Genomic DNA, 12,685 nt, shown 5'->3' with positions numbered 1-12,685 from the left:
TGGGCAAAAGTGGTAAACAATTCATTGAAATCTAGCACCAACCAAATTTACATTTCATACTCCTGGTAGCATGTCTGCAACACAATATCATCCTCAAACTAGACTAAATGCTAAACTTCTGCATCTCAAACCTTGTGTGGTATCATTTTAAGGCTTTAAGCTCCACATCAGTCTTACATGTTTGAGTAAGTTCTGTTTTGTCGACATGTTATGAAATGATGAACTTGACAGGAGTGGAAAGAAGAATAGGAGCGTGACTTCATATGCAAAATCCTTTTATCTAAAAACAGGTTCTTGGGAACCATAACTATCTATCTATCGTGAAAGTAGTTTGTATGAGGGTAGATCTTCAAGCTGTGTTATGTCTTCAAGGAGTAGCTCTTTCTCCAGCTGACGTCGTGTAGATTTCATCACTGTCTGCCAGAGCATATGAAGTAACGGGCATTTTAGCAATTAGCAAAGACAATCATTATTAGTAATCTAAAGCTAGTAAAGGTTAGCTGCTAAGAAACATGATCAAGATCCCTTCAAAGACAATCTCTTAAACAATGACAGATCATTTCCCCCAAAAAATTTAAAATGTTTGGCTCAGAAAAGTTTTATCCCCGTAAAATAAGACATTTAATTTTAGCCCTGTCAAAATTTTATTGGTTTTGAGTCCTTATAAAATAGGAAAGTCACTCTTGGCCAGCCCCTACTGCTTAATGCACTTATGGTGGGATGATGGATTAGTCTCACGGCTACCGATTATAGGATACCTTGATTGTGACAAAATAAAGGGGAATCATGTCTTTTTAGTTCCTCATGGAGGACTAAATTCACATGACTTTAGTCTTTTGTAGGAAGTAGAAGCCAATCAATTTTTTTGCAAGGACTAAAAATAATAATTACATGTTTTACTGGGACAAAAAACATATTTAAGCCAAAATATTTTTGATCCCTATGCATAATACTAATTTTTAATTTGGTTTCAAAATGAAAAAGTTTTCAAATCAGACTCTACTCAAACAAAGGAAATCAATGTGATATGCATGGACCAAAATAAAAGTAATTCTAAATCATGGTGACAAAAAAATTAATATTTCTCATCCCTACCATGACAACATTTTCAATTTAGTCCTTAAACATCACTGTCATCAGTTGAACATAGGATATTATATCAACAAGCGGCACCAAATATGAATTAATGGTACATAGGGGGGGAACTATACTGAATTTTTTCATCTAGGGAGTAAATTGGAGATGAGTGTCATATAGGAACAAAAAATATTTTTTCATCTTATTCCTCCTTGATCATTTTTATGTTAAAAAAGGACATTCAGTTACCAAATAAAAGTGCCCATGCAAAGCACTTTCCTCTTCACTTAAAATTTTTTAAACCTCTTCATATCAAAGGATGCATGTTTCTCTACTTCAATATTCTTGCCTCTTTCTCTTTCTGCAGTTCCATTTTAACAAACTAGAACACCTTAGTTAAATTTGCTTATGATTAACCTTCTCCTATTCCTACAGAAAGCTGAGATTAAAGACTACGTACATTAAAATCCATGTATGAGGCACGCATAGAAAGCCATTGATGATCCATCAGCTTGAAAGCTATGCAATAGAGCAGATCAAAAGCTGATTCATTTTCTGTCAGACAAACATGAATAAGTTAATTAAAGCAGATAGCTAAGGAAAATAATATGAAGATTGCAACTTGCAACTAAAGCTATAATATAAATGAAGTTTTCATTATGGCTAATTACCATCTCTCCCGGATCCCCTAGCAAATTTAAGAAAAGAAAAGGGAAAAAAATATATAAAGCTAAGGACTTTGAGGTACCTGCAAGAAGTTTTACGAAAGTTGCTCCTACCAGTGTGTGTGGCTTTACTGTAACGGAAAATCACATTATAATTAGATAACTGTTGCTGATCCAGGTACCCATTGAGGGTGAACTTTTATATACTGATTTATTCAAAAGTATCAGCTCAACATATTAAAATGAAAGGGCAACTTAAAGTAGTTTCACCTTGGGTTAGTCTATGAAATTGAAAATATTCAGAAACAAAACTTCCCATACATATAGACAGCAAACCAATTCTTCATTTTAGACATGATAAATACTGAGAATTAAAAAGCTAAAATAACAAGATAAGTAACAAACCTGATTCTAGATCAAGCATCTGTATCAGCATGAATGTGATGTTAACACCAGCTACAGCAAACGGGTATTCCCACACTGATCGATCTCCTTCTTGCTTCCATAAAAGATCCTGGAAGGATTTCTACAAAAAAAATATAAATTAATAATTGCCAACAGCTTATTAGATTTAAGTTTGATCAGAAATCAACTCAGTCCTTGATTAATAAAGACAAACCACAAACAGACAGGCTAAATAGGGACCGCACTAAGAAGAAGGTAGAAAAGGAACCTAAACAGGATTAGTTACAACAGCAAAGTATGTAAAGCTTAAAAGGACTAGGAGGCTCAAAATATATGTTTCGATTAGAACCTTTGAAATTGTCTTCTTGCTAAGTTATTGACAATACTTCATTTCTTAAATCTCTATTTACAGTTTATCTAAAATAATGATCCCTCAATTTTAAAATTAAATATGAGGTGTCCAGTTAAAATCTCACATAAGAGGATCCATCCCCATCTCCACCTATAGAAGTCTTTTTAACATTAGAAACTAAATGGCCCCTTATTTGGGAAGAAAACTAATATAATTGCCTATTGCTTTCTCCAGTCACGAGCTGCCATAAATAGTATAAAGCTTTCCCTTTTAAACTATGTCAGATAGGAGTAAACTAACCAATGAACAAATCATACCGGGAAATTCCTAGAAAAGAACAGAAAGTTCTCCAATGATATAAAACCACCACCCCTGCCAAATATATCCAAATGGAAATCATTAGCAGCAATTAGTAAGAATGAACAAAAGATTTGGCAGTGAAAACCAGGAGGACAATATCTACCTGAAATCGGTTGACGGATCCTTGCCTTGCCAGCCCATTTCCTTCCACTGCTCAGATATCAAGCCATGGAGTTCTTCTTCAGGAAATGCAGCATTCCATAAAGCCCTAAGTGCATCCTAAATATGTAAATTACAGTCACATGGAAGACTACACATACAGTGATAAGCCCTGGTCAGGACATACAGCTGAGTACATAGGTTGATGAAGTCTTTGATTTATACATCACAATTGTTGCCTTATTGCTAATGTGTTCTTGAAAAATATTAATAAAAACGATACCTGGTGCTGAACTATAGAACTATCATATGGAACATCTATACGTTTCTGTAGCCTCTGCAAGCTTTCCTCCTGAGGATTGGAAATTTCAATAAGGAAATATGTTGTTGCATAATTATAAAGATTAATATAAAAACATAAGTAAAAGGTGCTCCAGAATTTGATATGGAGCTCAAGTTTCTTGGCACCCCAAAACATAATTAAACAACAATTGATTAGCTGTTAGGACAAAATCCCTGACTTAGTTTGGATAGGGGAGGACCATGTGCTGGGAAAACCGACCATTCGGATGGTTTATTCCACAGAAGTAACAAGGCCAATAGAATTGCTATTTAGGGCATTTACTGTGTGAAAGAGAGTTAAGTAACAGAATTTATAGTCAGAAGGGAAGTTAGTTATGTTTCTATCTAAATTACAGTATAGGGTAGGAGAAGTTATGTTTAGAGTATTTTGTGAGTCTTTAGAGGAGAAATATAATCTGTAGAAGCCTTGGCTCTGGAATCTGCTACTTAACAGTGTAATCAATGAAACTTCCCCCTAGAATCTTATCAGAATTCATGTTCTGCCATTGGTCCAGATCAAAAGGAGGGAATTTGGAGCCCGGTGTTAGTGTTGTTTAATCATGACTCCTGAGACAGGTTGCATGGATCTGTTTTGAAGAGTTAGAGGAATGAATTGAGGCAAGATTGCAGGCAAGTGTAGAAGAGAAGACGGTGTCTGTGGGTTAACCTGACTGACATACTTTTGATTGACATTAAGATGCGAACAAATATAGTGAAGAACAGGAAGGGATTACTATCATAGTACTGCAGGGAATGTGTCAGATTTATTTTATCAAGCCCTGGAAGAGTACCAGTGTTTAGAAATGGCCAACTGCAACAAAATTTGACTATTTGAGGCTAAATAGATTGCACCAGTAATCCGCATAGCCAGGAAGATTGCACTGGTAAATCCGTAGGGCTAAAAAAAACTTAAAACAAAAACTAAGTGCTGCTTCAGTAATTACAATATTACCTGGGCTAGAGTTAAATCGAAAGAGCTAGAAGCATCGCTATCTCTTCGCTGTACACAGACACAAGACAGACCTTTACCAAGCCATGCTGCTGATCCTGCCACAGCCTCAGCTGTAAAGAAACAAATTATCCATCAATGAAGTTTCTAGCAACTTTTATGCTACAAATGTAATTCTAAGTTGATGGACAAACAAGCTATGTTTCAATCAGTATTTATTTATTCTCACTTTCTCAGTACATGATCTTTTTGCTCACTTCACTCTCTCCCATAAAATTAGAACCATTATTAGCTTATATGAATCACAATGGCACAATAAAGACATAGTTTATCACTTTTTTCTTTTCCTTTCAAACATGTATCGCCAAGGAAAATATTGATTGCATGAATTTTATTTTCTTGCCAAAGTTGGTACAGCGGAAAGAAGCCATAGCATAGAAACTAAATACAACTGCAGGGCAGGGAATACTGGAATGGTCATTATGCATATAGTAATGCGAAGGAAGTGCATGGCAATAAATGCTGAAAAATGAAAGAAGAATATTAATTATATGCAACAGAAAGTGGGAGCAATATATTATTTTTCTTAACAGTTTGCATATTTACAACTTATTCTAATCAAATCTTGATAAAGGTAACTGGAATTCATAAAAGTGAGAAAATAATGATATAATCATCATAGCGGTACCATAGCGTAGCACTCTTAGGGCTCGCCACTATTTGCCGCTATTATCCACTATGAGGGCTGGAAATAGCGGATTTTTGGCTTTCCACTATTTTTCCCACTATTTCCCGCGATCTGCAATTAACAACACTGAATGCACTTCAACAGAAGAGCTACTGCCTACTGATAACCCATCTAAGCTTGAACAACAATTAGAGGTGAATTTCAATTTGATGAAAGCTAGATCTACAAGGACAAAACCCCCCTTCATGAATCAAGCACTACTAATAGAAGCACCTTAAATGCTTAATTGAAGGTGACAGTGAAATCCTCCACCATGGGTGACATGACAGACACAAATAGAAATACAGAGAGAAAAGCTTGCATAGTGAATTGAATTTTTGTCTGCCAAAAAAAAAGTTTTTTTATAATATAAATGAATTAAATGACTCACAAATACAAGTGTGAATTTCAGCAAACATTACGCAATCAGAAAATTTTCTGCTTACGATGTCGATCCAATAAGATATGATATCATATGTGTTGTGTGCATAAAGGAAGAGAAAAAGTAGGTAGAAAATTCAAAATGCTTTTTTATTTTATTTTATTTTATTTTATTTTATTTTATTAAATACTCCATTTTTGTTACCAGAATTGGAATTGGAATGGCAAGTTTCTCCATGAGGAACTCTCCGAACAGCGACGAATGAGCCACCTCTATCATCCATGGAATCCCTAATTTTCCCGGAAAATGGAAAATGGAAGAGGGAGGAGAATTGGGGAGAAAACGAAGGAGCGAGATGTTGCAGTGAGAGAGAGAGAGAGAGAGAGAGAGAGAGAGAGCTTGTTGTGTCTGTTTGTATATATATGCAAAGAGGTAAAAACTCATGAATGATATTATATAATAATATGGTGGAGTTTTACTTACTTGAAGACATGATTTTGCAATCCTTGCAGCTAAGTAACCATGGACCTTTGTACCTCACCCTACCTTTCATCATTTTCAATCACCAAGTTGTTGAATTTGAATTGTGTTTCTAATTTGTGATTATAGAGGGAATCTAGTAATACTATTTATAACTCAAATTTCTACCTATAATGGGCTTGAGAGTTTCAAATTTTAACTCACATCAATCAGATTTATATATACTCGGGCTAAAATAAACAAAATGGACTACTTGAATAAAAAATTGGTCTAATTACGCACGTTATCTGATTTATGAATTAATTTGTTTTTCATAAAAATAAAAAAGATTACGTTTATTAGTGTCTTGTTAAATAATATATGGGATGTCAGTGACAATGACACATTCCGAAGGAGCTATATGCAATTTGCCCAAATAGTTTTAGTGTAGAATACAACTGGATTGTTACTCACAATAAACCTTTAGTGACTCAACAATGGAATCAACAATACATAGTCCACTTAGCAAATTTCTTAACCAAATAGCATGAGAGGCAAACACATAACAATTAACAAACTCTATTTGCATGTATAAGAGGCAATAAGAGTTTTTTCTTCTTCTTATTTTTAGCGTAGAACTCAACTGCATTGTTATCCTAGTAAACTATGTTTGTCTCAACCTCTGCAAATACAAGAGAAAAATACTGATCAGGGTCTCTAGCAACTGCAATCAGTAACTAACCCCATATCAAGTTTAATATTACCTCACCAACAATTTAAGAGAGGGTAATATTCCATATTTATTCCCTCCAACCATACTGCATAATATCACACTATCTTTTGCAGATAACTCTACACCGTATTGCACCATTTTTCTTATAATTTATCTGCCTCCCATTTGAGGTATTTGGTGTCTTCAACTAGGGGTGTACAAGACCCGACCCTACCCGCCAACCCGTCCCGGCCCAAGCCTTTAGGGCCGGGTTGAACCCGGCCCGATCATTAAAAGAGACCGGGTTCGGGTTGATCTTTGAGTTACCCGACTTCGGGTAGGGTCGGGTTCGGGTTGACGCTCGAGTCACCCGGCCCGTCCCACATATATATTTTATAAAATTTTAATTTGTTATAATGATTAAAATGTGATACATGGTGCTCAAATTTATCTTACCATCTAGATGAGATTAAAATGTTTAACATATACCTTATGAATTAAATAAACGTTGGTCAAACTATGGACACTTTCATGCTCTAACAAGAGAAAATCATGTGTGTGTATTATGCATATGTGAGACAAGTGAATAAATGATTAAACAAAATGTAAACATCTCAAGTGCAATAGATTATGAAAGAATTGAATCCTTTCAAGTTATTTCTTCTAAAAAATAGTTCCAACTTATAACTCTTTTAGTATGTTATTATCTTTAAATTTTAAAATTAGTATCAAATAGTCTTAAACTTATTGTCCCTCGGGCCAACCCGGTCTCGTCCTATAAAGACCCGTCATAAATTGAACCCGCATAATGTCGGGTTGTTTCGGGTCTAGGGACGGGTTAGGGTCTATGAATTGACCCGATCAACATTTAGGGCCGGGTTAGGGTTAACCAAAACCCGTCCCAACCCGTCCCTTGTACACCCCTATCTTCAACATTAAATCTAAGGTATTTTGGTTTTTCATCACCCTCATTGTCACATAAATTGCTTTCCAACTCATCATCCTTCTTCCTCACCATTAGCCCTAACACTTCCATATTCACTATGTTCACTTCTCCTCATGTTATATATTTGTTCATTCAAAACATGTCAGACCTCCTTTACTACAGTGAAATTGAAACCATCAATAATCCCTAAACCCCTCTCCTCTTCATTATCAGCAAAATAAATGCCATCAGTAGAATCATAATCACTAAGGTCCGCAGTTGTGTGCTTAGAAAGCCTAACAATAGTCTATAACCTTGAAGATATCCTTACTTTATGCCCTTTGTAAGTATTCTTATTTTTTCAAAAGATAATTCCGTACTTTATAAGTGTTAAAACATTAAAGCATTCCGCACTTTGTAAGTGTCGAGACATGAATACATTATGCACTTATAAATATGGAAACACGAATAAATTCCAGACTTGTAAGTGTGAAAATATTTTTACAAGTTTGAAAATGCTTTCCGTACTTTCTAAGTGTGAGACATGAATACATCTTGCACTTGTAAATATGAAAATACAAATACATTTCGTTCTTATAAGCTTGATAAGTATTCCGCAAACAAACTTGTGATACATAAAAATTTGCGGTGTGCAAATTACATTCCGAACCTCTAATGTGCGGAAAAACAGAATTTAGATCCTCTCATGTGTTAATTAAAAAAGAAACAAAAAGATTAACATGAACATTGAAGGATGACACCAAAATCAATTCCCCACTGGAAATCAGTAACTTTGAAGTGCTTATAAAAAAAAAGTAACTTTGAAGTGGTGGTGGTGTTTGGGGTTCGTGGAGTGTTAAAATCAACTCCCAAATTCAAACTGGTTTTGTGTTTCATCCAAATTCCAAGCTCAGTCCCAACATGCAATCCTCACCACTCTACCCGACCAAGACCTTCACCACACACCATCACCACCTTAGCTTCCACCGCACACTCTCTTCTACCCACAACCCCTTCACCTCTCTTCCCTTCTCTTCCACCTTCCCCAAACCATGTTTCACAAGGGTCATAGCCCAAGCCCAGAAACCCAACCACAACAACAAGAGAGGTCCTAAACAGGGTGTGAGAGTGAAGGGCAACAAGGAGAATGTGTGGAGCTTCGACAACGAGCTTGCAAAGATGGCTGCACAGAAGGATAAGGGGAGAGGGAAGAAGCAGAGAGGGAGGAGGATGGTGAAGACCAAGAGGGGTAAGGGTGGTAGGGTCACTGTCACTGGAGCTATGTTGGTGGAGGTTGAGACTGTTCTTCAGACTCAGGTGACATTTTTCTCAATTGGGTCTCTTTAAATTTGCAATATTGATGCAAAGATGGTATCTTTTTCTTTTTCTAGGGAAGAGAATTTATGTGGGTAATTGGGGTTGAGTAGTTCTATAGGTGAAAATGAAATCACTTTCTGAAATTATATTTGGTAGAAATCAACTCTGTCCTTGGAATTTTTTGTTTTTATTTTTCTACTTGTTTTATATGTGTATGTTATTGATTGAAATCTGCACTAAACTGTGGAGATGAATACTAGTTCAAAAAGCAATGAATAGTGTATTGACAAAGTGGACACTTTCAGGAACCTGTGATTAAACCAGCATGGAACACATTTGCCAGCAGTCTCAGTGGAATTTGGAAAGGTGTAGGTGCTGTCTTTTCTCCCATTACAGCTGAAATGGAGCCAATGGAAATCGGTAGAAAGAATGAAAACCTGTATGACTGCTATACTCTTACCCGTATAGAGGAAGTGCCATCACTTTCAGGTGATCGAACATCGCAAATCCAGAGAACGGTTAATTGGGTGACTTTGAATCCTTATGGTGAAACACAACATATTGAAGGCAGCAAAACAGCTAAAGATGGAACCAATGATCTTAATGCTCTTACATTTGCTAATGAAAATAATGTTTTGCCTACATTTGGATCCTTTGACTTTGAAAGAAGTGATGTGATGGAAGAAGATGTCATGAGATGTGAACCGGGCCTTGTTTACTTCGAAGTAAGATTCTTTTCATTCTAGTATACATTTGTTTATGGAAGGTGAGTGTGATAGGAATAGATCTCCGAAGGTGAGGATGTTTTGTAACAATCGAGCTGATATTTTTATGTGTTAGTTGAATAGTTAGTTAGTTAAGAGGGCGAGCCTCAGCGGAACAGTAAAGTTGCTACCATGTGACTTAGCAATCACAGGTTCGAGCCATGCAATCAGCCTCTTGCTAAAATGCAAGGTAAGACTGCTTACATTAGATCCACAAAGTGGGTTCGTCCCCTCCCCGACCTCATGCATAGCGGGAGCTTTATAACACGAGGTTTGCCCCTTTTTTTAGTAGAATAGTTAGTTACTTAAAGGGAGTGGGTTAGGGAATAAGCGGTTAAAGGCTATAAATATGAGGGAGGGGGAATAGTGTGGGCATCTTGATTGTAACAAACAAAATCTGAAAAGAGGCAATGCAGATACTTTGAGGTGTCTTCACTCAATTCTGAATACGGCGCAGATTGTTACAATGTGAACCCATACCATACTTAACGCACACCTTTTACCCCTTTCCCTCAAAACTAGGGGCCCTGCCCTCCTATTTCTCCGCTATCAGCGATCAGCTACCATTCCCTTTCTTCTGAATATACCTACAGATAAGTGCATTCTTACAGATGCTGGCACCTATTTTTACATCTTTATCATACAATTCCTCTTAAGCTGGTGTATGTACTATGAGCTCTTATCTTGCTAAAATGTACAAAATAACTGTGAACCCTAAGTAAAAATCTTCAGCTCTTGGAACCATAAATTGTAAATCAACAACTCAATAAAAAACTCTTCTCCTCTAGGAATAAGGACAGGAAAATTAACATGTAATAACAGCAAAAACAACAACTATAGGCGTTTCCTGTTAGGAAAGGTTGGTTATACAGATCAAACAATGCTATAATGTCCAATCATGAATCATGTTAAATGACAGGTCATTCAAATCCATTTTTTCCAAATGGTTTGACTGCTGCTTTTTCTGTCTCACTCTAACTATTGAAATAATTACATGTAAAAAGAACATATGAAAGAAGGATAGGACCAATTTACTCTGAGTCGAAAACTCCCGCACATGGAAAATAGTGAAATGAGCCAATTGACAGATGAGGACACTTCAACTTGTTGCTTGTCAAACTTAAAGTTGGACCTCCCTGTCAGGAAAATAGAAGTTTGTTTTAGTTCAGAGGTATCAAATGACCAATAGTTGGTTTGGTCACTAACAAGGTATTTTGAGAGATTCACTGTATATTGTTGAACTTTTAATCTTGCTGGACTCATGCAGTATTGAAAGAATATCCCTAAATTTTAGTGAAAGTTATCATATGACATGCAATGTCTAATGATGTTTAGCACACAAGTGACTAGCTTAGGCTACTGGTAGTTTGTTCCTGTTCTGCCCTTTGTACTTCACTGATAATTATGATTGATATTGCAGGACGGTTCTTATTCTAGAGGTCCTGTAAATATTCCAGTGGGTGAATATGATGATTCAAATTACTATATCACACCAACTTTCAAGTTTGAACAAGTAAGTCTGGCATGCTTGCACAAAATATCGTATACAGATCCTTCCTAATGCCAGTTATTATTACCGCCGTCATGCATTTGTTATTTTTAGCTATTGGTGGGAGTAAAGCTTTTGAGATAGTTGGCTTATAATATTTACTTTTATGGCTGTTGAGAAGACCCACATTGACTAGGGATATGCCAGATAAGTGTTTATAAAGGGTAGATCCAACCCTCACCTCTAAGCTAGCTTTTTAGGGTAGAATTAAGTCTCCCAAATTCTAAGAATGGAAAAAAATGAAATCTGAATTGACTAATCTGATTATATATAAAGTTTGCTAGTTCTTGGTATGAATGGTCAGTGCATGACATTTCTCCTGTTTAAACCATAAAATTCTGTTATATAATATGTGGTCTATGTTGGTACTTGGTACTAAAACCAAGCTCTTAAAATATGAATTCCTTATCTAGCATGCCTTTTATTAATAAAAGAGGAGATATATTTTCAATTAACATTTCATCAGTAAGAGTTATATATATTTTTTTTATAAATTATTTTTTCCAGTGCTTAGTCAAAGGCTGCCATAAAAGGATCCGTGTCGTCCATACCATAGAATTCATTAATGGTGGTTCAGACATACAGATAATGAGAGTTGCTGCATATGAAGAAACATGGGATAGTCCTGCTAATGTCAGTGACCAGAGGTACTGGATTATTTGGTACTGAAGTTTGCAACTATGAAGCACTTATCTGCATTCAGTAAAAATCAATATCATGCAGCAGGGAAATGTGTGCTTAGCCCTAAATAAATTGACTTAAATATGGTTAAAATGATATTAAATGCGATATGACATGAATCTCTTGAACATGCATGTTCTTATAGTTTCTACCATCATGCTTCATCAAATTCTGCACTGTGATTTTCTCCTTTGTCTTCGTGTCATTCATTTATGATAGGACAATATGACTTCATTTGATCTATGTAGCCGACCTCACCTAGTAGCAAAAGGCTTTTGTTTTTGTTCCTATTGTCATTCCTCATTGTGTTCAATAAAATAACTAATGCCTGGTGCATTTGAAACAGTGACATGGAGTTTGATTTAGAGCCATTTTCTCAAAGAAAACGAACCAAGCCATCCGAGCTGACAGGGTCTTGGAAAGTTTTCGAGGTCAGCGCTACACCAGTGTATAGTGAGGACACAAAGGTAGAAGAAGGCAACGACGCCCCATACGTGTACCTCTGTACAGAAAATCTGAAGAAGAGAAGCTTTCCCGAGAGTACCAACTACTTCGGCGAAGAGGAGAGGCTTGACATGCAGGACGTGACCATGCTATGGCTTCCCGGGGGCATAACCTGCTATGTTGATGTCAATAAGGATGGTGTTCTTTGTATTGGAGTTGGTTGGTACTCTGATGAAGGAATCAACCTTGTGATGGAGAGAGACTATGGGTTGGATGGAAAACTTAAAGAGGTAAGATCGAAATGTGAGGTCAAGAGAAGATGGTCTAATCCACCCAATTTGTAAATTCTGTTTCTGAGGGTTACCAGTTTGTAAATTGTTTAGCATGAGAAATACTACAGAGAACATTTCAATGTTATACGTAATAAATCAAGTACAACTGTGTTCAAGATTGGGTTGAATGTACATTTTTTCTAC

At 36.2% G+C, this 12,685-nt stretch overlaps 2 protein-coding genes across 5 annotated transcripts; one reads left to right on the top strand and one right to left on the bottom strand.

Annotated features, from left to right (window-relative positions):
- LOC130748656 (uncharacterized) lies at positions 1 to 5,959 on the bottom strand. Of its 4 annotated transcripts, none has more exons than XM_057601891.1 (9): positions 5,842 to 5,959; positions 4,253 to 4,362; positions 3,242 to 3,310; positions 2,963 to 3,078; positions 2,817 to 2,871; positions 2,148 to 2,268; positions 1,826 to 1,873; positions 1,538 to 1,632; positions 1 to 417 (listed from the first exon to the last, which is right to left on the bottom strand). In XM_057601891.1, exons 1-9 carry the CDS (start codon positions 5,912 to 5,914, stop codon positions 316 to 318), a joined length of 789 nt encoding a protein of 262 aa, XP_057457874.1. In that variant the 5' UTR covers positions 5,915 to 5,959; the 3' UTR covers positions 1 to 315. The 4 variants fall into 4 exon arrangements, with proteins under 4 accessions (XP_057457874.1, XP_057457873.1, XP_057457875.1 ...); XM_057601890.1 differs by lacking the exon at positions 5,842 to 5,959 and adding an exon at positions 5,563 to 5,752; XM_057601892.1 differs by lacking the exon at positions 5,842 to 5,959 and adding an exon at positions 5,368 to 5,469.
- Positions 5,960 to 8,278: 2,319 nt separating this feature from the next.
- Positions 8,279 to 12,657, top strand: LOC130748667 (uncharacterized). The gene is made up of 5 exons (XM_057601906.1): positions 8,279 to 8,771; positions 9,077 to 9,496; positions 10,956 to 11,048; positions 11,592 to 11,731; positions 12,112 to 12,657. Exons 1-5 carry the CDS (start codon positions 8,376 to 8,378, stop codon positions 12,551 to 12,553), a joined length of 1,491 nt encoding a protein of 496 aa, XP_057457889.1. The 5' UTR covers positions 8,279 to 8,375; the 3' UTR covers positions 12,554 to 12,657.
- The last annotated feature ends 28 nt before the right edge of the window (positions 12,658 to 12,685 follow it).

Source organism: Lotus japonicus, chromosome 3, assembly GCF_012489685.1.
Source record: "Lotus japonicus ecotype B-129 chromosome 3, LjGifu_v1.2".
Classification (NCBI taxonomy): domain Eukaryota; kingdom Viridiplantae; phylum Streptophyta; class Magnoliopsida; order Fabales; family Fabaceae; genus Lotus; species Lotus japonicus.
This window is presented reverse-complemented; position numbering and strand designations above follow the sequence as displayed.

Coding starts and splice junctions, on each gene's coding strand:
- LOC130748667 (XM_057601906.1), top strand. CDS start 8,376: ATGCAATCCTCACCACTCTACCCGACCAAGACCTTCACCACACACCAT. Junction 9,497..10,955: donor CGGGCCTTGTTTACTTCGAA/GTAAGATTCTTT, acceptor TTGATATTGCAG/GACGGTTCTTATTCTAGAGG. Junction 11,049..11,591: donor CAACTTTCAAGTTTGAACAA/GTAAGTCTGGCA, acceptor TATTTTTTCCAG/TGCTTAGTCAAAGGCTGCCA.
- LOC130748656 (XM_057601890.1), bottom strand. CDS start 5,641: ATGGATGATAGAGGTGGCTCATTCGTCGCTGTTCGGAGAGTTCCTCAT. Junction 1,874..2,147: donor GATGCTTGATCTAGAATCAG/GTTTGTTACTTA, acceptor TTTCCGTTACAG/TAAAGCCACACACACTGGTA. Junction 1,633..1,825: donor TTTCGTAAAACTTCTTGCAG/GTACCTCAAAGT, acceptor TTTGTCTGACAG/AAAATGAATCAGCTTTTGAT.